Genomic DNA, 21990 nt, shown 5'->3' on the forward strand with positions numbered 1-21990 from the left:
GGCATAAAAAAAATACCCATTTTGCTATATAAAATCCAGAGTTTTAGAAAATGTGCAAATTTTGATCACTGGGTCTCAGTAAGGACTATGTGAATTACCCCAGAAGGGGATTCCAATGCTGGATCCGTGGTTTAGTGGTAATTTAACACACTGTCAATCCAGGTTCCATTCCCCGCCACATCATAAATAAATTCTGATCGTCTTCCGGGAGGAACGTTACATGGGGGTCCCGTGTGACAGTGCTTTACACTGGTGCACGTTAAAGAATTAGGGTAGCTCTAACCAGGGTTACTGTCTGTGCACTATGCTCCAAAAACCTAAAATGACTAACAATCTTAACGGAGCACTCGCAATGAGTGCGAGTATAAATAAGATTACACACCACCAACAATGACATGACATCACATTGCCCCTTTCACTAAGATTTTAAATTAGAACGAAGTGTTATCATTTTGATAAATGTTCAGTAATTGTCTTACAGTGGCCGAGCTCATTCATAAATCATGAAATCATAGTTTGTTTGGCCTTAAAATTTCAGAACAGACCCACAGAATTACCTGTGATTCGAAAGCTCTTTAGAACCCGAAGTGGTCATATACAGATTTTCATTAATAGGGCTTTAAAGCTGCACTCTCACAGATTGGCTGTTTTGACAAATTTATAAAAATTTCTTGGAATAAGCCAAAATTTCGCTAGATGTCTGAAAACCAGTAATATAAGACTGCTGACAAAGGATCAGATCTCAAGATTTAATATTTATAATTGGAAATTGATGTTTAATGGCTAAAAGCGTTGCAAAACACTCTTATGGAAATTGCATTTTTCTGCAGGTTTGATACAATTGAGGTCTGTTCTTTTGTTATATTCCCAAATCAGCTGATTCTGAGACAAAAATTTTTTTTTGTCAAATTGGTCGATCTGTGAGAGTGCAGCTTTAAAAGGTCTGAAACTAAAAAACAAACAAACACACCACCAAACTACCCACCCAAAACATACAATTTTATCTGTGGCCTTAAATGTGAATTATGCTCTTACATAGTTGCTACCCTTTCTCCCAGTAAGAAATCAAAACAACAATTTTATCTGTGGCCTTAAATGTGAATTATGCTCTTACATAGTTGCTACCCTTTCTCCCAGTAAGAAATCAAAACAATCTGGTGATGAAAGTTTGTTGTTTATTTTCTCAGCTTTCCGATAAAAGTGTTTTATTTCTGTATTCTTGTAAGAGATGAAAAATACCTGATTATGAACTGTTTAGATGAGAAATGTTAGGTTTTTACATAGAAGGCCGCTGATATATGATATAGCATGCATTTCTGACAGACATACTCAGGCCAAACAAAAATTTTGGCAGATTGTTCAGAACTTTGTTTAAGATGATAACATGATTAACGAGATGGAGATTATGTACAAAGTTTGTATATTGTTGTATTGTTCACTAATGTACATATTATTTTGACATTAACCAAGAAAGTCACACAACACATGTAAATTGTATCACCTAAAAATGTACTTATAATGGTGCCGCATTCTTTGGATAAGTATATTTTGAAAAATGTTAACAATTTAGGCCAAGATGGGACTTGGTCTGTAACTGGAATTACAACATTATTTTTTGTTTGGCCTGATGCAAAGAATCTTGCTATCAATCATAGTTCTACCACGGTTTGAATCTCTGACAGGCTCCCTGTGACGTCAAAGTGAAGTAATGTGTCTGTTCTGTGTCTTGGGAGGGAGGTAGGAGCGTGTGCTTTGAAATTGTTAGAAAAATGCACATGTGTTTTTGAAAAAAACGTCAAGAAGTTCAACATTTGCTTTAAGTAACAGTTCAAATTTATTCCTATGTATTTACCAAAAATAAATGGTTTTAATATGATACAGTTGCATTTCTGTTTTATTTTGGTTAATACATACTAAAATAGTTTAGTTAGCTAGTGTTCGAGATTTTATTTTGTCTACTCATCCAACTTTTGTTTAAATTTACCGATAAACCTGATTAAAAACACGAACTGCCGAAAAAACACTGTCAACCCATTAGACAAAATATAATTTTGAACACCAATGAGTCAATAGAGGAAAGTAGATAGTATCATAACTTGTGCTGGTAGTAGCTAGGGATGAATGAGATATACACCCGCGTAGGAAGTTACTAAAATTATGACGATTAAAAAATTAAAATTTGTAAAAAATTATTAAGCTTTGAAATAACAATGGGTGTATGGATTATACACTCCCTCCACGTGATTGCTGTAAACCAACTCTAGACCAATCAAATAGTGAGATTAATGTTGACATTTAGATATACATGTAGATTCAAAACGGAGAAAAAATGTAATACTAGTATTGTCCAGAAATCTGCAAAATCAGTTGGATAAAGATTTGGCAGAGGGATCAATAACAGTCAGGACATGTAATATTAAAACCTGATAATTTATTTCCACATGCATAATTCTATCCTTGGGAGATTCTGATAGGTATTATAGGCAATAATTTGCATCTGTCATCTCATGATGAGTAACTCAAAGCTAGCTGTAGCTAAGTTATCTCCCTTTTATTAATCAGACTAAATCCTGAAATAGATAAGAAAAATTAACTGCTTAAACTATTCAACTGATCATATGCCAATATTTTGTAACTCTTGACACATTCTTGATCCACAGCTGCATAGAAAACTTCCCTTTGAACCAAACTGCATTGCAGAATACAATCTTTGATCCCAGATGTCAGTATATCAGGTTATTTCAGGAAGTTTTGGAACTTTATGTTGCATAATGATACTATTTTTAAAATCTGTTATTGAAATATCTGTTTCAAATATAATTATATTCTGTTATTTATAGATTCTGAAGGGAGAACATAATTATTTTCTGAAAAAAAAACATATCTGAAATTTCTAGACATTGGTAGATAAATCTTTGGCATTGACTGCTACAGCTGCTGAATAATAGAAACACGAAATTGGGAAGTCTATACTCCAATGTCCAGAGTCTTCCTCATTCTGTATGCTAAATTTTTGTGATGTCCAGACAGAACTAGTATATTATGTTGGAACCAGCTATGCTTTGTTGTATACTGTTGGCGATTTGGCAAGGAAAATCTTGTAATCATGAATAATGAATGAGGTAGTTTCATTTATTCAAGAAGGAACAAATGCAGAAATATGCACAGACACATTTACCAATATTTTCCGGAAGAAAAAGTATTCTTGTGCAAACTCGATTTGAACTCTGTCCGCTGCATCACTATAAATTTCAAAACAGTCACTCAAACCACTCGCCGTAACAGAGACAATTGACAATACAGGGTTATTGAAGAGTATTTCATTTTAACCTGCAACTTCATTGGTAGAAGAGTTGTCTCCCCTGACACATGCATATAAATGCTATATTGTCAAGGGGCTGTACTTAATTTAAAACTTAAATTCAACTTGAGTTTAAGAGTGATATATCATGATTTTTGTCTTTTGATTAGCTTTTAAAATTAATCGGTTAATTGAATGAATGGAATCACTCTGACTAAAGATAAGGACAATAATCATGTTACACAGAAGGCCCAAGATCAGTATTGAGGTCAAGGTCATATTCTCTGAAAACCAAAAAGCTTCTTTTAATACATTGACAGGGGCGACCTTGACATTCAATCACCTTTTAACATGCCACCTCCCTCAGAACCATTAGATTTAAATGGTTTAAAATGTTGGCAGGGGTTTTGGAGGTATTCCCTCAAGAAAAAAATAACAATGTCTAGTGCTAAATCTGCTAGGGCTTTAACAGTGTTAATGGTAGTCATTGAAACTATGTTAGCATTGATCAAAAGATAGTACAAACAAACACACAGAATGTTGAATGTAACATAATATAATTACACTCTGGACATAAGGCTAATAGGAAGTTTGGAATGAATCCAGTACAATTTTCTGGCATGCTGATAGAATTATTGCATGAAGTGTCTGGTTTCACAAATCTCCTGTTTTGCAAATTACTCCTTCCTACAATTTGTACTCTTCCTGCTTTGCAAATATGTTTCTTGCACTGACCTCTATTTTCTTAGAGCAGGTGACAATTTACCGTAAATATAGTTTGAAGTAAGTTTCCTTTGGAATACAAGTATCTTATGTTTGTTTGGGAAGATGAGTTACCTTATATAAGAAATCAGTAACTAGGTACATTGTACCATGTTGTCAAGGGAAATGTTCAATAACTTGTTTGTGGTGTAAGTGAATTGATTGTAATTTATCCACATGATAGCTATACGGATTGATAAAGCTCCACTTATTTTGACTGATATTGGAGTTAATGAAAAGACACAAGAAAGAAAAACCCTCTCAAACATGGTACAAGGGACTAGAAGATGGTGAGAATCAGGTCTAGTAGGTTCAAGTGTCCAACCCTTAGGATTGATGAGACTAACCATGAAGAAAGGACCGAATTACTAGTTTGTACACAGCAAACATTAGGACTATAGGGTGATGCATATCAGCGTATAGCTGTCTTCAAATTCAAGCTAAAATAGACTTATAAACCAAAATCAACAACTAAATATGAAGAATATAATTTATATGGATAATGATGCATATGATGTTAATTAATTAATCTACTGTTTGATAGAAGAGAGTCACACTATTGATTTACTGCCAAAGTTTGGCCCACAGTCTTTCTCTACCAAGAGATCAGAAATGATAATTTCTAAATTCTATTCTACCTCAGGTGTTTCGATGCCAACGAGTGGTTACTGTTTGAAGTGTTTTCTCTGGTGGTAAGACAAAAAAAGAACAGTATTTCATCCAATGAAATTGAATATTGCTTTGCTCAGCTTTTACACACTCAACTGACGCTTGCTCTAGTATCAAGTTTTTATATTCAAAATTACATTGTATAAAAGAAAATGATACAACAAAAAAAGAGTAATAATTTGGGACAATCCAAATTGCCACAACTTAGCATTTTTTGTAGAATTTATTTGACAATTCATACAATGAACACACTATTTCTATTTGTTTGAAGAGCAGGGTAACAAAGATAGCTATGGAAATGAACTCATAGAAATAGAACATAATTGCAGGATATGTGCTTTTGAAATAATAAATTGGATTCATTTAAGTACTGCATGTTCTCATGTTTTTGGACATAGGCGTTCTTTCGGACAGGTATAAGGCCAGAGAAGTAGAGTAAGATTCTCATCCAGATTTAAAAAAATAAATAAAGATGGTTGAATGGAAGGATATATCTTACCATCATTTAAGCTTGTGATTAGCTGAGGATTTTTTTAGATATTGTGATACCTTCAGTGTTGCTTATGTCGGGGAAAATTTTCAAGATATTCTAATGAAACATGGTACACATGTTGCAAGAATAACCACATGTTAAGCAGGGCCAATATTTTACTCTTTTAATAATTGTCAACCGTTGCCCCAATTTTGACTGTAAAAACAAACCGACAAGGTTTCGATGTTTGCTTCATAAAATATTGAGAATGTGCAAAGCTATGAAATTTTCACTATTTCAAGTTACATTCCGGTGCCCAAACTGATACTATATCCTCCACTTCCTAACTTTTTTGCCAAATTTTAGTCAAATAAACGTTGGGGCAGTGTGTTTTGGACAGGGGTAGGTCGGGATGAGAATTTAAAAAATGTTTCTCCGGCCTAACAGGCATAACTTAACATGAACCAAGAGATAACAATATATGAACAGAGTTAATGAGCAGATGATATAATGTGATATATGGGGCATCATATCTATACAGCCCACTGGCTTATAAGTACCATCAGCCTTCTGGCTTATAAGCCGATCAAGTCTGGATTATCCATGTTAACTGTGTAAATATTGTGCGGTTATGACTTGAGTTATAGGCTGATAACATAGTGTTGCTTATTCATATTAGTGTAAATATGATTGAGTTTTACAATGTGTCATATGATGAATGTTTATTGTTTCTGGAAAAAACATAAGGAATAATAAAAGGTTCTGCCAGTATTGAAAGGAAGTTTTCTAGTAACATGGATAATGCTATGATTCTCACTGATTTATGTGCATTGGCTATTGAAGTTTAGTTGAATTTTATGCTGGAAAAAAAAGATTACTGGGTGGAAAGGTACATTGACATCTAATCATGACATGGCTTATCATAGAAAAAGGCAAACTGATGATTAAAGGTTGCTGAGAAGGGAAATTCTATTACTGAGCATGTTGAGGGCGAAGAAAATTACTTGAAGTGATGGTGCAATAAAAGTTTCAAACCAGTGTAAATTGTGCAGGTATTTCTCTTTAAAACACAGGAGTGCACACGTGAATGTTGCTCATAAAACTGGATGTATCATATTTTAATGTTTTTTTCTCAAGCAGGGAGATAGGAATTTTTTGAGCTGATGAGTCTTTGGATTTTGCTAGGCAGATGGAGGAAATGAATGGATTGTTGAAGTTTTGTGAATGGATTTTGAACTTTCTTGATTTGTGAGTCAGATTTCTGCAGTTGCAGTTTTATAGTTAATTAGTGCAGATGCTATAAAGATTAAGTCATCCAGAGGTCATAGTGATAAAAGTGGCGATTTTGCGATCAAGATGTTGTCTTGGAAACGGAAATTCTTACCACCAAAGTTATGAGAAAAGTTGTGTATTTCTTTGGTGTTTTGTGATGTCTTGAGGAGATTTAGGTGATGGAATTCTTACCACCAAAGTTATGAGAAAAGTTGTGTATTTCTTTGGTGTTTTGTGTTGTCTTGAGGAGATATAGGTGACGAAATTCTTACCACCAAAGTTATGAGGATATTTTATGTATTTTTTTGGTGTTTTGTGTTGTTTTGAGGGAAGTTAGGTGACCTGTTTGCATGGAATTAATTTGGTCTGCTGAAGTGCCCAGTATGACGCAGGGTTTGTCTGTTTTGGAGGTGCAATGTGGGATCTATACGACCATGGTGGTCTACCACAGGGAGCAGCTTCTTGTGGAGGTATTAAAACAAAATTTTGTGAATGGGGCTCAAACCTTAGACCTGTACCACAAGTTTTATTTGTGTCTATAAACTAAGCATGCTACAAATTGAGCTATTGTGGATAACACAATTCATTCTGAAAAGCTGTTCAAAATTAGCAATGGATATATTGTTAAGAATTATTCTGTAAAGTGGTAAATCGTGTCTGCCTCTAACCCAAAAGGTTTTGGGCTCAAGCCCGACCAGCAGAAATATCTTGTTCAAAATATAAGCCTGTCTTAAAGGCAAATATCCCTGCTGTTGCAAGGAACGAGAACAGTCTCATGAATTAGCAGTATTTCACCTATCACTTATTGAAATATTTCTCGATCTCCTATTTGATTTATTAAGACATCTTTTTCAATCAGCTCACACAGCTTATTGAAAGAGACTTTCAAGATTATTTTTTTTGGCCTGGACATTTGAATAAAAATATAGTACCTTGAAATGCATATGAATGACGACTTTGCAGACCATTTCAAAAGGTGTCTAAGTCCCTTACCCTGTTTTGGGCATGAATCCCTTACACACCCACCAAGCTATTATTCAGCATTGACAATTATCTGTTAAAACCCACTTTTCTTTAGACATATGGATGACAACCCAATCTCATGGAGTTTTGCCTTTAAAGAGAGATTTATTGTATACTTTCAGGACATCATCAGACTTGTAGTCGGCCGCCTTGCAGCGGGTGAACGTTTCTTCGGGAAATGTTTCGCTCTCAAGCTTGTTCACATAAAGTCTCGCGAGAGCTACTGGCTCCACAACAACCTGACGATGTACCAGGTCAAACAGAAATATGAGACATCGAGGCCACCGGACGAATGGAGGTATGGGGAGGGGAAGTGTGAAATAACCGCCAAATCATGCCACAATTATTTGCAATGCTGTGAATTTATTCAATTAAGTTAGAAGATTGTTAAGGCAGAAAGTTAACATGTTATAACGTTATTTTAAATTTCTAATTCTCTGGGTTTCAAAAACTTAAAATTATTTGAATTTTTACAGACCTTTGGGGATGTCTATGGTATTATGGTTGTGTAAAATCTTGAACATTTGACTGTACCAATTTAGGATACTCACTAACATACACTACCTATGTCCATACACCTGGTTATATCATGTATTAAATGAGTTATGCCCCTTGATTGACTGGAACAAATGGGTAAAAATTGGCATCATGTTATGAAGATTTCAAAGATCCAAAGAGTAAGAATTTTCATGAAAAGGAAGAATTTTAGTGGCGTCAATTTTCTTCTTGCCAAATAGAATAAATACACTCATTGCAAATAGTTGCGGCATGATTTGGTGGTTATTCTGCAATGCTACATTTAGCATTTACTTCAACTTGAGCTTTGGAGTAGCTAGCTAATGTATTGTTTAAACTGGTATGTGTAATGAATGCCTCAATTCATTGAAGTCAACATTGAACTTCCTTGTTTAATTGTCTAGTTGTCTTCAATTCTTGAGGAAAATAAAAACAGGAATCATGAGTCAGACTATGTTGTCAGACTAGGCAAGAAAAAATAATATTTTGGTTTGGGGTCCCTGACCCAACCTACGAAAAAGGCGCTGACCCTACTATTTTTAAGTCTGCTGGATAAAAAAAATATAATAATAATAATATAAATGTTTTTGGTGTACCTGTTTTTTTATATGCCTTTTAAAAAGCTTTATAGTTAAATAATGATAACTTTAACGCCATTGCCCAATGATGACATAAACGTTCATACTTTCAAGCTGCAGCTCTCACAGATTGAACAACTTTGACAACTTTTTTATTTTTTGTCTTGGAACAAGCCAATTTTTGCGAAAGTCCATGGAAATCAGTTACATAAGACTGCTGACAAAAAAAATAGATCACAGATTTTTATATTTAAGTTCAAAAATTGATGTTTTATGCATTTTTCTTAAACTATAAGTAACGGTTTAAGCCATATAACATTAATTTTCGAACAGAAATATGAAAATCTGCAATCTGATCTTTTGTCAGTTATCTTTTATCATTGGTTTGCAGATATTACCCAAAAAATTGCTCTTTCCAAGACAAAAAATAAAAAAGTTGGAAAAATGGTAAATCTGTGAGAGTGCAGCTTTAAGCCTAATAAAAAAAATATTAGTAAAAATATGTCTACTTACACTACCTGGTTTTGGAAAAGATGTGACCATAACCACACAATTATTATTTTTGGCCTTACTAGTGGAATATAGGAGAATTATCTAGTGTTAAAATGATGGCTCGTTTAATTACAAAACCATTCCTACCTGACAAGATGAAAGAAGCAAACATGCTAAATGTCCCAGAAAATATGACTATGTTAACAGACCAATTATTATGTTCCAACATAGAAAAGAATGCAGAAAATCCTAAATGATTCCATAGCATTATGTATTTTTTTTTTGGTATTTTCCAAATACTTCTGATACGTGCTAAGAACTTGATGTATTATTTTTTGTATTTCCAATATTTCAGATACGAGCTAAGAGTCAGATACCTTCCAAAAAGCTTTCAAGAGCTCTACGCAAAAGATAAAGTGACATTCTACTATCTGTATGACCAGGTAAGTAATGCGAAACAAAGGTAGAAAAACCCAAAAGTTTTCGATACTGAAATATTGTACATTTTCATGGTGGTCTATAAATAGTTGTATCATCTGTGGAACAAGGCAGACATATAGGGATCATGTTGTTGTCATTGTCGGCCGCATCAAACTTTTTATATCCATTCTTTATCGTCAGCATATTTCATCAAATCCACCAAACTTGGTCACAAGATTTTTGAGTGTAATATCTGGATCAGAGTGCATTTCGCTGTAGAGTTATGTCCCTTAAATTGTCAAAAAAAATCAGTAAGAAAAAATGTGTGCTATTTTATAAGAGAATTTCCTATCCCCTCTTTTCCAGACCTGTTTTCACTTGTTTTGGGCAAAATCGCTCGACATCTTTCGATTAATAAACAATCAGATTGCACAATTCATGTCAGAGTTATAGCCATTGAGTTTGATACTGACCAACTTGAACAAGTTCTGCAGTAAAACATATTGCTCCAGGACCTGTAACCGCTGAGTTCCACCCATTATTAATGATAATTTTGTGTATTTCTTGCATGTTTCGCATTAAAACCAAAATTGCTTATAAGCTGTCTTAAACTTTGGGGACTCACTATTTGGATTCATGTTGTTTTTCTGCGAAAGTTCAATCTGCAAATATAATAGTTGGTACTCAGCAGAAAAAATATTCTCTCCCGAAAATAGCTGCTTTCATAGTATCAGACCTGATAATTGTAGCAGACATATTCTTAGATATCTAATGGGATAAAAAAATCACATAATATTGTGTCTGCCAGGAGGCTTATAAGTAGCTATGTCAGTGCTTGATGAATTAGTCATCTGGTATTGATATTGTTGTGGCGGGGGGGGGGGGGGGGGGGGAGAAAGATCTATGGACATTACGGTTAGATATGGCATCCCTGGTTTTATTAACTGTTCCTAGTTAGTGGGAAGTTAATGTCTATTTTCTGTTCCTGCGTGGTAACTATTGTTTTATTGTACAGAGAAATAGACTCATAATTTGTTAACCATGACAAGAAGTACACCACTAATTGTCTGTCTTGCAAAAAACAAGAACAGGTGTTAGAAGCAAAATTCATTTGAATCATCTCCAATCTAGTACTTTTTTTCTTGAATAAAGATATATGAAAATCAACTAAGAACTTTCTGTAATTAAAATAATATGAAAATCACTCAAATACTTCTATGAAATGTCATTTTGACAGCTTACATAAACATAAAAATGTTAACAATTTTGAACCGTATTTATCAAACTTAACCCGAACCTTGACAGGTCATGTTGATAAGAATCTATTCCAGTTGGAAGTGAAGTGTTTATAATGACAGGTCTAGGGTGGGGCGGTCATGATACTTGGTAAAACATGAGAGAAATGTCATGAAATTTGCTAATGGTCTCTCTAATGCCGACATTATGGCACTGAAATGTATTTTGAGGCATGCTTTGCAAATTAATAATGTTCATTTGCTGGGGTTTTTTATCGACACTTTTAACACTAAAAAACTCATATAATATGATAACAGAAGTTTTTTGCTGTTTTTTTTATAACCATTTAATGGTTTAAAAAATTGATAATTATTGTTAACATTTTTTTTATAATACCCAGAAAGTATACTGTAAAGCATTTCAATTTTTCTTTCCTTGTCAACATACTTGCATGCATAAGGCAAAAACGATGGGTTAAAAAGCATAATATTATGTAAAAAATGTTTTAAAAGTTCAATAAAATGTTCAAGGTTTTCATGTCGTTGTTTTAACAATTATTACTTCCATTATTAATCTAGGACCTGGGCTTAGCTTTACCATGGCAACATATCCATTCTTTTGTCATTTTCCATCCCTTAATGAGCTATACTCATATTTCACCATTAATTATTGATCGGCCCTGTCGCCCGATAATTATCATCCTTTCCCTAGACTTTATTTATGGAACACCCCTTATTACATTTTTTTCCTCAACTAGTGATATCAGTGGAATTCTTTCAGGGGGCTGAACATGAATCCCCTTATTTCCTATTGATCCAATATCTGTTGATTTATTCTCATTTTATTGATATCTTCATCCCATATTTTCAAATGAATGCCAGGAAAAGTCTTTGAAGCATTTAAGTGCATGATTCTTTCAGTAAATAATTGAATTCCTTGCGGAACAATATTGTCCAATCAGCATGTAATTCAGAAATCAATATTAAGGGTCACCCAGGGTTCAGCCTTTATGGATATGGCAGGAACAGCAAAAAAAAGGCATTGAACATTTTTATGAAGCTATTGTATTTGCCATCTGTTGAAGCCGTCTTTGATTTCTTAAAACATTCATATTGATGTCATCAGATCATTAATTTTTGATGCAGATAAAAGGTATTGTGTAGTGTACTCAATATTGTTCCAGGACATTGGAAGTTGAAAGAGTACATTGCATGAAGTTCAGCTGCAAATATGTTCCTTATTTTGGTGGCAGATCTGTATTTAAGTAGTGTAGTGGTATTAGACACTGGGTTGTCAACCTTGGGGTGGCAGGTTCAATCTCCTACTTTAATCCAAAAAGACTACCTGTTTTCTGGGAGGGGCGTTAAACAGGAGGGTCCTTAGTGACAGTACTATATTCTTATGAACATTAAAGAACCAAGGGAAACTCATACCAGGAATGCAACCTGTCTGTTCACTATACCCCCACCCATTGCCTCCATCCCCATACCCTATGTATAATTAAAGACCCTAAAGGTAGCTCTAACTAGTAGTGCAACCTGTCAGTGCACTATGCCCTCATCCCTCAGCCCCAACTCCACCCCCTGTGTATAATTAAAGACTTAAAGGTAGCTCTTACCAGGAATGCTACCTGGCTGCTCACTATGCACCCAACCGTCACCCAACCCCCAACCCCTACACATATTTGAAGACCCAAGGATAGCTCAAACCAGTAATGCAACCTGTCTGTGCACTTTGCCCCCACCCCTAGCCCCCATCCCCACCCTTTATGCAAAATTAAAGACACTAAGGGTAGCTCTAACCAGTAATGCAACCGTTATGTGCACTATGCACCCACCCACTCACCCCCAACCCAAGCATAATTGCATTTATGCACCCAGAAGGCTGCTATATACTTGTTGAACTTTTAACAAATCAGTTTGGAATTTCATTTATAGAATTGGCATTAAATGCTTGTGTAGCTCTACAACTTTGAATTCTTGAGATACCATGCTTTCAAAACAGTTTACAGAAACAAATTTGAATTAGCATATTGTTTATACCTGCCTGAAATATACTGCGGAAAACATAAGACTTTCTTTGACAGCATTTTCTGTGCAATTTGATTGGAATCTTAATGTTTTCTTTGTCAGAGTTTGAATTAAATGTTGTTGTTTTTTTTCTGGAAGGGCCAGAAATGTTTCAAATTGTTTAAAACATGTGCCAGTCCAGATGGTTGGGGGTGGGGGGCTTCAAGGTGACATTGAGAGCTATGCGTAAGGTACATTCACACTGTAAAAATCTAGTGAATGTTTTATGTATTCCATATACGGAATGGCTATATGAATTAAGAACTTGGCGAAAAAGATAGAACATGATATCTCTGTAAGGGTGGGGTGTATGCGGAATATTCACACCATACAAATTTGTGTACGTTTATGGTATTTTAGATACGGAATGACTAAATGAAGGGCTTGGCGGAAAAGACAGAATGCAATATGGCCATAAGGCCGGGGGTTGTAAGGTGCATTCACACTGTACAAATTTTGTGTATGTTTTTTTGCATTTCAGACTAGGGTGTATAAGAAATATATTCACACTGTACTAATTTGGTGTGTTTTTTGTATTTCAGATACGGAATGACTATATGAAGGACTTGGCGGACTGGGGTGTAAAAGGAATATTCACACTGTACTAATTTGGTGTACGTTTTATGTATTTCAGATACAGAATGACTTATATGGAGCGCTTGACAGCTGGCTGTGGTGTATAAGGAATATTCTCTCTGTACTAATTTGGTGTACATTTTATGTATTTCAGATACGGAATGACTATATGAAGGACTTGGCAGAAAAGATAGAACATGATATGGCCATAAGACTTGGGTGTATTGAAATGAGGTAATACTCAGATAGTGTCTATAATTATCTTGAATTTTTATGAAAAAAAATCATTAGTCATCTTTCTCATCATTCTCGAATTAGATTGCTTATCAGCAAAAAACTGATATTTAACTTTTGCTAGGTATTGGGTATAGATATTTTCATTTTTGAGAATGTTTCTTTCCCTACCACTTTAACATTGCAAATGAACAGTCCCCATGCCTAAGAAAAATACATTTGGTTTGTTACCTGTCCCTACCAACAAAATAAAAGAAATTGTGTGTTTTAAAACCTTTAAAGCTTTATACAGAAAATTACTTTAACATAACTCTCCAATGATGACAATTACTTTCTTACATACAGCATTATAAAAATAAAGAAAAGCTTACCTTCTCTTTCTGTTTTTGCAAAAGATGTAACCCTAACCATTTTTTTATTCGGCCTTATCTGTTTTAATTGAAAAAATAGCTAGATTTATGTATGTCTTGCTTTAAGTTCTTGTGGCAATGAGAATTTATAAGGTTAACTACAAGTGAAGGTAACTCTTTGTAATTTTCAGGCGTGTTTTAAAGGATAAGTGTAACGGGTATGACTTATTCAAAAATGTTAAAATCACCTGACTCTATCTGCATCGATCATTCATGTTCATGACTTTTAAAAGAGCACTATTTAATATTTCAAACTTATATTTTTTCATGCACAAATTCCACCTTTATTTGACACAAATTTGTTTAATAAAGCACACATAGTCCCACGTTTATTCCATAAATTTATGGTATTTTTTTAAATTACATTTTATTTAGTGTATACAATAACTATTTCAGGACATAAAGAATATATGTTTTAATAATTCAGAGACAACTGTTTCCTCGTTTAAATTGTTTATAAATAATTATTAGAACTCATTTTAAGTACTTTTGTGAATTTTAAAGGTGCACACTCACATATTGACCTTTTTAATAACTTTTTTTTTCTTTGTCTTGCCAGCCAAATTTTGTGAAGATGTCCGAAAATTGGTTATATAAGACTGCTGATTAAGGATCAGATGGCAGTTAATAATATTTACATTCAAAAAGTGATGTTTAAGGCTAAAAGCGTTTAAGAAAAATATTTTTTCAGCAGTTTTCCAAACAGTTGAGATATGTTCAATTGTGAGTTATATTATAAGTCAGAATTGACAACATTGATGTGAAAATCAGCTGATTCTGAGACAAAAATAAAATAAAGTTGTGGAACCGGTCAATCTTTTGGAGTGCAGCTTTTAATGACGCATTACATGCTATAGTATTTTGATGGGTTTCAAGGATGTCCTATGTCTTTTCAACATTTTTGGCACTTTTTTTACTTCACTGGCCTGTTTCGAAGTCTGTTTTTAAATTTTCTTATTTTTAAAGGCTTTCTCATGTATTTTTAAGATGTATTTAAGGACTTTTTATGTAATTTTAAAGGCCTTTTCAAGGTTGTTGGTGTAAATTTAAGAATCTTTTTCAATCAATCTTTAAGGACTTTTCCATGTTTTTTTTTCAAGCAATCTTCACTGAATCTACTCTGTATGTTCATGTGAACTGTCAAGGACTTTTCCATCTGGTTCATCTGGTTCAATCATTTTTCAAGACCTTTCTATGTATAATTCAGGAGTTTTTTCTAATTTCTATTACATGTATATTGCAGGAGATTTTTCAAGGACATGCCCCAGGTTGCCCTGGACAAGAAGTCCAACTTTGAGTATTTGGAGAAAGAGGTCGGCCTCAAAAGATTCCTGCCCAAAAATGTGATAGACTCTATGAAGGTATGCACTGATTTGTGATAGACTCTATGAGGATATGCACTGCTTTGTGAAAGGCTTTATAGAGGTACACACTGCTTTGTGAAAGACTCTATGAAAGTATGCACTGCTTTGTGATAGACTATGAGGATATGCACTGCTTGGTATGAATGTATGCATAGCTTTGTGAAAGACTCTATGAAGGTATGCACTGCTCTGTGATATGCTCCATAGAGGAATGCACTGCTTTGTGAAAGATTCTATGAAAATATGCAGTGCTTGTGAAGGACTCTTTAGTTACACATTTTTCATCTTTTAGCAAGCATGTCTGTTGAACATGGCATTGTTGTAGCATTATGAAGGACTGTGTGTTCATACCGTATGAAGGCTAGGCTGTGATTTTATAAATCCATAAAGCAAATGCTACAAATTTTAGAGCATTTTTAATTGTGTTTTACATATGCATGACCCAGGTTTTTCTTGCGAAATTTCTCCTCTAAAGGTCACGAAAGGTCGACCGGTTCATGCAAAATGAAAGCGAATTTTATTATTTCGAAAATCAAATGTGATTGTAAATATTGCACTCTGTGTCCAAAAGCTATTGAAGATCATCATTATGAAAATCAGTGCATGTACTACAAATGACAATATTTTAAAAAAGCATCCTCTCTCTCTCTCAAATAATTGTCACTTCACCAACTTGAAAAAAGGATCAGTTTATATTGATAAATTTATCTGGAATATCAGTGTATTGTCCTGGCAACTGAAACCATTAATACCAGAGTAACTAAAAGCCTGTCTGTCAGTAAATGTCATCATTATTCCGGCAGTGAAAAGCATGTCTGGAAAAAACAGATCAGTGGTAATTAATTGAAGATTGATAGCAGAAAAAAACAACGGCAAATTGACATTGCCTTTCTGAAATGATATTTCTAAGTGGTTTTACTAATATTTCAAAAATGATAATTTGGTTAATCAGTTAAAGTGACACTCTTATTCAAAATCAATACATACACATGTATAACAAATATACATTTTGAGTGACAAACCTTTAACTACTTACTAAATAATGCATTTATGGAAAATATTTATTATTGATAACAAGATAGTAATCCTGAATTAATTAGCAAAAATATTAAATGATTGGTGAGTGCTTAAAGATTTACTGCGATCTACTATTGTCTATTAAGGTAGATATAACGTGTTTTCTGCACCTTTCATACAAATTAAACACAGCGTTTTTCATAAGAACCATTATTTTCAGCATAACTTCATCCTCTTTGGTATATAAAAACAATTGTATTAATTGTGGTAAATCTTATTTGGAGTGAGAGCGCATCTTTTAGACAATGGGGCATCTTATCAATGAGTGTTCTAATTGTTGTAAAATCACGATTATCATCTGAATTCTAAGCGGGAGTCAGAAATAATATTGAAGATTTAACTGGTTAACCCTTAGGCTGCTGATGGCGATTTTAAAGGCTTTGCAAACAGCTTGGAACCAGACCAGACACCGAGTAACTCGGCGCCTGGTCAGGTTCCAAGCTGTTTGCCACTCAGTCAATATATCCCCAAAGTTTTAAGTAAATTGAAAGAAATTTAGAACAAACCAGACGACATTTTTGAGCAGACGACAATTTACCCAGCATGCAAAGGGTTAATCTAAATGAGAATAGAGCAATATCTCCAGCCAAATTTTCTATTTCAAAATATATATCTTTACAACCAATGATAATCAAATCAAAAATTAAATTTTACGATAAATCGTTGATTAGATACCAATGTTTATTGGATTTGGGTGAAATTATTTCTATTTTATCAATTTTGGGGCTTAGATTGAATAAGTAAATGAAAATTCTTTCAATAATTTATAATATTGCACCCTCTTTAATAGTTGCTTAGCAAATATATATTTCTTATCTGTAAGTTATCTGTGAAGATACAACTCTCAACAACTCTTATAGAATGTCCATTTTTTGCACAATTCCAGAATTTTGATGTTAAAATTATCTAAAATCAAGACTGATTCCATGGAATGATTGACCCTATATATTGTTAACATATTGTTAACAGAAACGTTTCCAGGGATTTGAAAGATAATGAAAAATTCAGGATCCAATGAATATTTGATGATATATTTCGGCATGAGTGCAAACTTTGATGGGATGGTTGTCTTCTGGTAAATGTCTGATGTTTTAACGGTGAAAGTAATGACAGATAAGGGCATTTTTGTTCTCTAGAGGTATGCCATGTTCTGCCAAATGTAGTGTCTGCCTGCAGTTTAGTAAAACAAATACACTGGTGTTATTTTAAGAACAGCAACATGCACAACAAAAAACAGCAACAGTAATTAAATGAATAATGGAACTCCAGCATTTCTTTAACAACACCAACAACAGTAACTAGTGTAGTTACTATTTTAATATTTATTATTATGACTGCAGAAAATAGCAAATACAGTCATCAGCTTTGAAATTATATCGTAGTATGTTCGTACAGTTACATCAATTTGCAAAGTTGTGTAACCCATATATGACTGTTAAGAATTAAATCAGGATAGAGTTGCTTCCCTTGTTTCAAATTATAGAATCAGTTGATAAGAAAAAATCAACAGAAATAAGTAATTATTTTGAAATTATGTTAAAAAAAACTATTTCTGTAAGTGAAGGTTGCTTTAATATTGGAAAAATGATGTGTTTACTTCAATAAGCAAATATAAAATATTTTTGAGGGTGAGAGCAGTCCTTTGGTTTAGGTGTCCATCTCTCACACAAGAGGTTGTGGGTTTGTTCCCTACCATGGTTAGAGTGACCCAGTGGTATAGGTGTCTGCCTCTCACTCAAGAGGTTGTGGGTTTGTTCCCTACCATGGTTAGAGCGACCCAGTGGTATAGGTGTCTGCCTCTCACTCAAGAGGTTGTGGGTTTGTTCCCAACCATGGTTAGGGCAACCAAGTGGTATAGGTGTCTGCCTCTCACTCAAGAGGTTGTGGGTTTGTTCCCTACCATGGTTAGAGCGACCCAGTGGTATAGGTGTCTGCCTCTCACTCAAGAGGTTGTGGGTTTGTTCCCTACCATGGTTAGAGCGACCAAGTGGTATAGGTGTCTGCCTCTCACTCAAGAGGTTGTGGGTTTGATCCCTACCATGGTTAGAGCGACCAAGTGGTATAGGTGTCTGCCTCTCACTCAAGAGGTTGTGGGTTTGTTCCCTACCATGGTTAGAGTGACCCAGTGGTATAGGTGTCTGCCTCTCACTCAAGAGGTTGTGGGTTTGTTCCCTACCATGGTTAGAGTGACCCAGTGGTATAGGTGTCTGCCTCTCACTCAAGAGGTTGTGGGTTTGATCCCTACCATGGTTAGAGCGACCAAGTGGTATAGGTGTCTGCCTCTCACTCAAGAGGTTGTGGGTTTGTTCCCTACCATGGTTAGAGCGACCCAGTGGTATAGGTGTCTGCCTCTCACTCAAGAGGTTGTGGGTTTGTTCCCTACCATGGTTAGAGTGACCCAGTGGTATAGGTGTCTGCCTCTCACTCAAGAGGTTGTGGGTTTGTTCCCTACCATGGTTAGAGCGACCAAGTGGTATAGGTGTCTGCCTCTCACTCAAGAGGTTGTGGGTTTGTTCCCTACCATGGTTAGAGCGACCCAGTGGTATAGGTGTCTGCCTCTCACTCAAGAGGTTGTGGGTTTGTTCCCTACCATGGTTAGAGCAACCCAGTGGTATAGGTGTCTGCCTCTCACTCAAGAGGTTGTGGGTTTGTTCCCTACCATGGTTAGAGTGACCCAGTGGTATAGGTGTCTGCCTCTCACTCAAGAGGTTGTGGGTTTGTTCCCTACCATGGTTAGGGCAACCAAGTGGTATAGGTGTCTGCCTCTCACTCAAGAGGTTGTGGGTTTGTTCCCTACCATGGTTAGAGCGACCCAGTGGTATAGGTGTCTGCCTCTCACTCAAGAGGTTGTGGGTTTGTTCCCTACCATGGTTAGAGCGACCCAGTGGTATAGGTGTCTGCCTCTCACTCAAGAGGTTGTGGGTTTGTTCCCTATCATGGTTAGAGCGACCCAGTGGTATAGGTGTCTGCCTCTCACTCAAGAGGTTGTGGGTTTGTTCCCTATCATGGTTAGAGCGACCCAGTGGTATAGGTGTCTGCCTCTCACTCAAGAGGTTGTGGGTTTGTTCCCTATCATGGTTAGAGCGACCCAGTGGTATAGGTGTCTGCCTCTCACTCAAGAGGTTGTGGGTTTGTTCCCTATCATGGTTAGAGCGACCCAGTGGTATAGGTGTCTGCCTCTCACTCAAGAGGTTGTGGGTTTGTTCCCTATCATGGTTAGAGCGACCCAGTGGTATAGGTGTCTGCCTCTCACTCAAGAGGTTGTGGGTTTGTTCCCTACCATGGTTAGAGTGACCCAGTGGTATAGGTGTCTGCCTCTCACTCAAGAGGTTGTGGGTTTGTTCCCTACCATGGTTAGAGCGACCCAGTGGTATAGGTGTCTGCCTCTCACTCAAGAGGTTGTGGGTTTGTTCCCTATCATGGTTAGAGCGACCCAGTGGTATAGGTGTCTGCCTCTCACTCAAGAGGTTGTGGGTTTGATCCCTACCATGGTTAGAGAGACCCAGTGGTATAGGTGTCTGCCTCTCACTCAAGAGGTGGGTTTGTTCCCTACCATGGTTAGAGCGACCCAGTGGTATAGGTGTCTGCCTCTCACTCAAGAGGTTGTGGGTTTGTTCCCTACCATGGTTAGAGCGACCCAGTGGTATAGGTGTCTGCCTCTCACACAAGAGGTTGTGGGTTTGTTCCCTACCATGGTTAGAGTGACCCAGTGGTATAGGTGTCTGCCTCTCACTCAAGAGGTTGTGGGTTTGTTCCCTACCATGGTTAGAGCGACCCAGTGGTATAGGTGTCTGCCTCTCACTCAAGAGGTTGTGGGTTTGTTCCCTACCATGGTTAGAGTGACCCAGTGGTATAGGTGTCTGCCTCTCACTCAAGAGGTTGTGTCTGCCTCTCACTCAAGAGGTTGTGGGTTTGTTCCCTACCATGGTTAGAGCGACCCAGTGGTATAGGTGTCTGCCTCTCACTCAAGAGGTTGTGGGTTTGTTCCCTACCATGGTTAGAGCGACCCAGTGGTATAGGTGTCTGCCTCTCACTCAAGAGGTTGTGGGTTTGTTCCCTACCATGGTTAGAGCGACCAAGTGGTATAGGTGTCTGCCTCTCACTCAAGAGGTTGTGGGTTTGTTCCCTACCATGGTTAGAGCGACCCAGTGGTATAGGTGTCTGCCTCTCACTCAAGAGGTTGTGGGTTTGTTCCCAACCATGGTTAGAGCGACCCAGTGGTATAGGTGTCTGCCTCTCACTCAAGAGGTTATGGGTTTGTTCCCTACCATGGTTAGAGCGACCCAGTGGTATAGGTGTCTGCCTCTCACTCAAGAGGTTGTGGGTTTGTTCCCTACCATGGTTAGAGCAACCAAGTGGTATAGGTGTCTGCCTCTCACTCAAGAGGTTGTGGGTTTGTTCCCTACCATGGTTAGAGCGACCCAGTGGTATAGGTGTCTGCCTCTCACTCAAGAGGTTGTGGGTTTGTTCCCTACCATGGTTAGAGCGACCCAGTGGTATAGGTGTCCATCTCTCACACAAGAGGTTGTGGGTTTGTTCCCTACCATGGTTAGAGCGACCAAGTGGTATAGGTGTCTGCCTCTCACTCAAGAGGTTGTGGGTTTGTTCCCTACCATAGTTAGAGCGACCCAGTGGTATAGGTGTCTGCCTCTCACTCAAGAGGTTGTGGGTTTGTTCCCTACCATGGTTAGAGCGACCCAGTGGTATAGGTGTCTGCCTCTCACTCAAGAGGTTGTGGGTTTGTTCCCTACCATGGTTAGAGCGACCCAGTGGAGTAGGTGTCTGCCTCTCACTCAAGAGGTTGTGGGTTTGTTCCCTACCATGGTTAGAGCGACCCAGTGGTATAGGTGTCTGCCTCTCACTCAAGAGGTTGTGGGTTTGTTCCCTACCATGGTTAGAGCGACCCAGTGGTATAGGTGTCTGCCTCTCACTCAAGAGGTTGTGGGTTTGTTCCCTACCATGGTTAGAGCGACCCAGTGGTATAGGTGTCTGCCTCTCACTCAAGAGGTTGTGGGTTTGTTCCCTACCATGGTTAGAGCGACCCAGTGGTATAGGTGTCTGCCTCTCACTCAAGAGGTTGTGGGTTTGTTCCCTACCATGGTTAGAGCGACCCAGTGGTATAGGTGTCTGCCTCTCACTCAAGAGGTTGTGGGTTTGTTCCCTACCATGGTTAGAGCGACCCAGTGGTATAGGTGTCTGCCTCTCACTCAAGAGGTTGTGGGTTTGATCCCTACCATGGTTAGAGCGACCCAGTGGTATAGGTGTCTGCCTCTCACTCAAGAGGTTGTGGGTTTGTTCCCAACCATGGTTAGAGCGACCAAGTGGTATAGGTGTCTGCCTCTCACTCAAGAGGTTGTGGGTTTGTTCCCTATCATGGTTAGAGCGACCCAGTGGTATAGGTGTCTGCCTCTCACTCAAGAGGTTGTGGGTTTGTTCCCAACCATGGTTAGAGCAACCAAGTGGTATAGGTGTCTGCCTCTCACTCAAGAGGTTGTGGGTTTGTTCCCAACCATGGTTAG

The 21990-nt window shown here is 36.9% G+C and overlaps 1 protein-coding gene across 12 annotated transcripts in view; it reads left to right on the forward strand.

Moving 5' to 3' along the window:
• LOC128213364 (focal adhesion kinase 1-like) overlaps positions 1-21990 on the forward strand; it is a 108259-nt gene that overhangs the window by 44617 nt on the left and 41652 nt on the right. For all 12 annotated transcript variants that reach the window (XM_052919006.1, XM_052918995.1, XM_052918998.1 and 9 more), the window contains 4 exons: positions 7622-7797; positions 9441-9528; positions 13541-13620; positions 15274-15391. In XM_052919006.1, coding sequence (XP_052774966.1) covers positions 7622-7797; positions 9441-9528; positions 13541-13620; positions 15274-15391 — 462 coding nt within the window. The remainder of the gene's footprint in view (positions 1-7621; positions 7798-9440; positions 9529-13540; positions 13621-15273; positions 15392-21990) is intronic.

This window comes from Mya arenaria, chromosome 13, assembly GCF_026914265.1.
Source record: "Mya arenaria isolate MELC-2E11 chromosome 13, ASM2691426v1".
Classification (NCBI taxonomy): Eukaryota; Metazoa; Mollusca; class Bivalvia; order Myida; family Myidae; genus Mya; species Mya arenaria.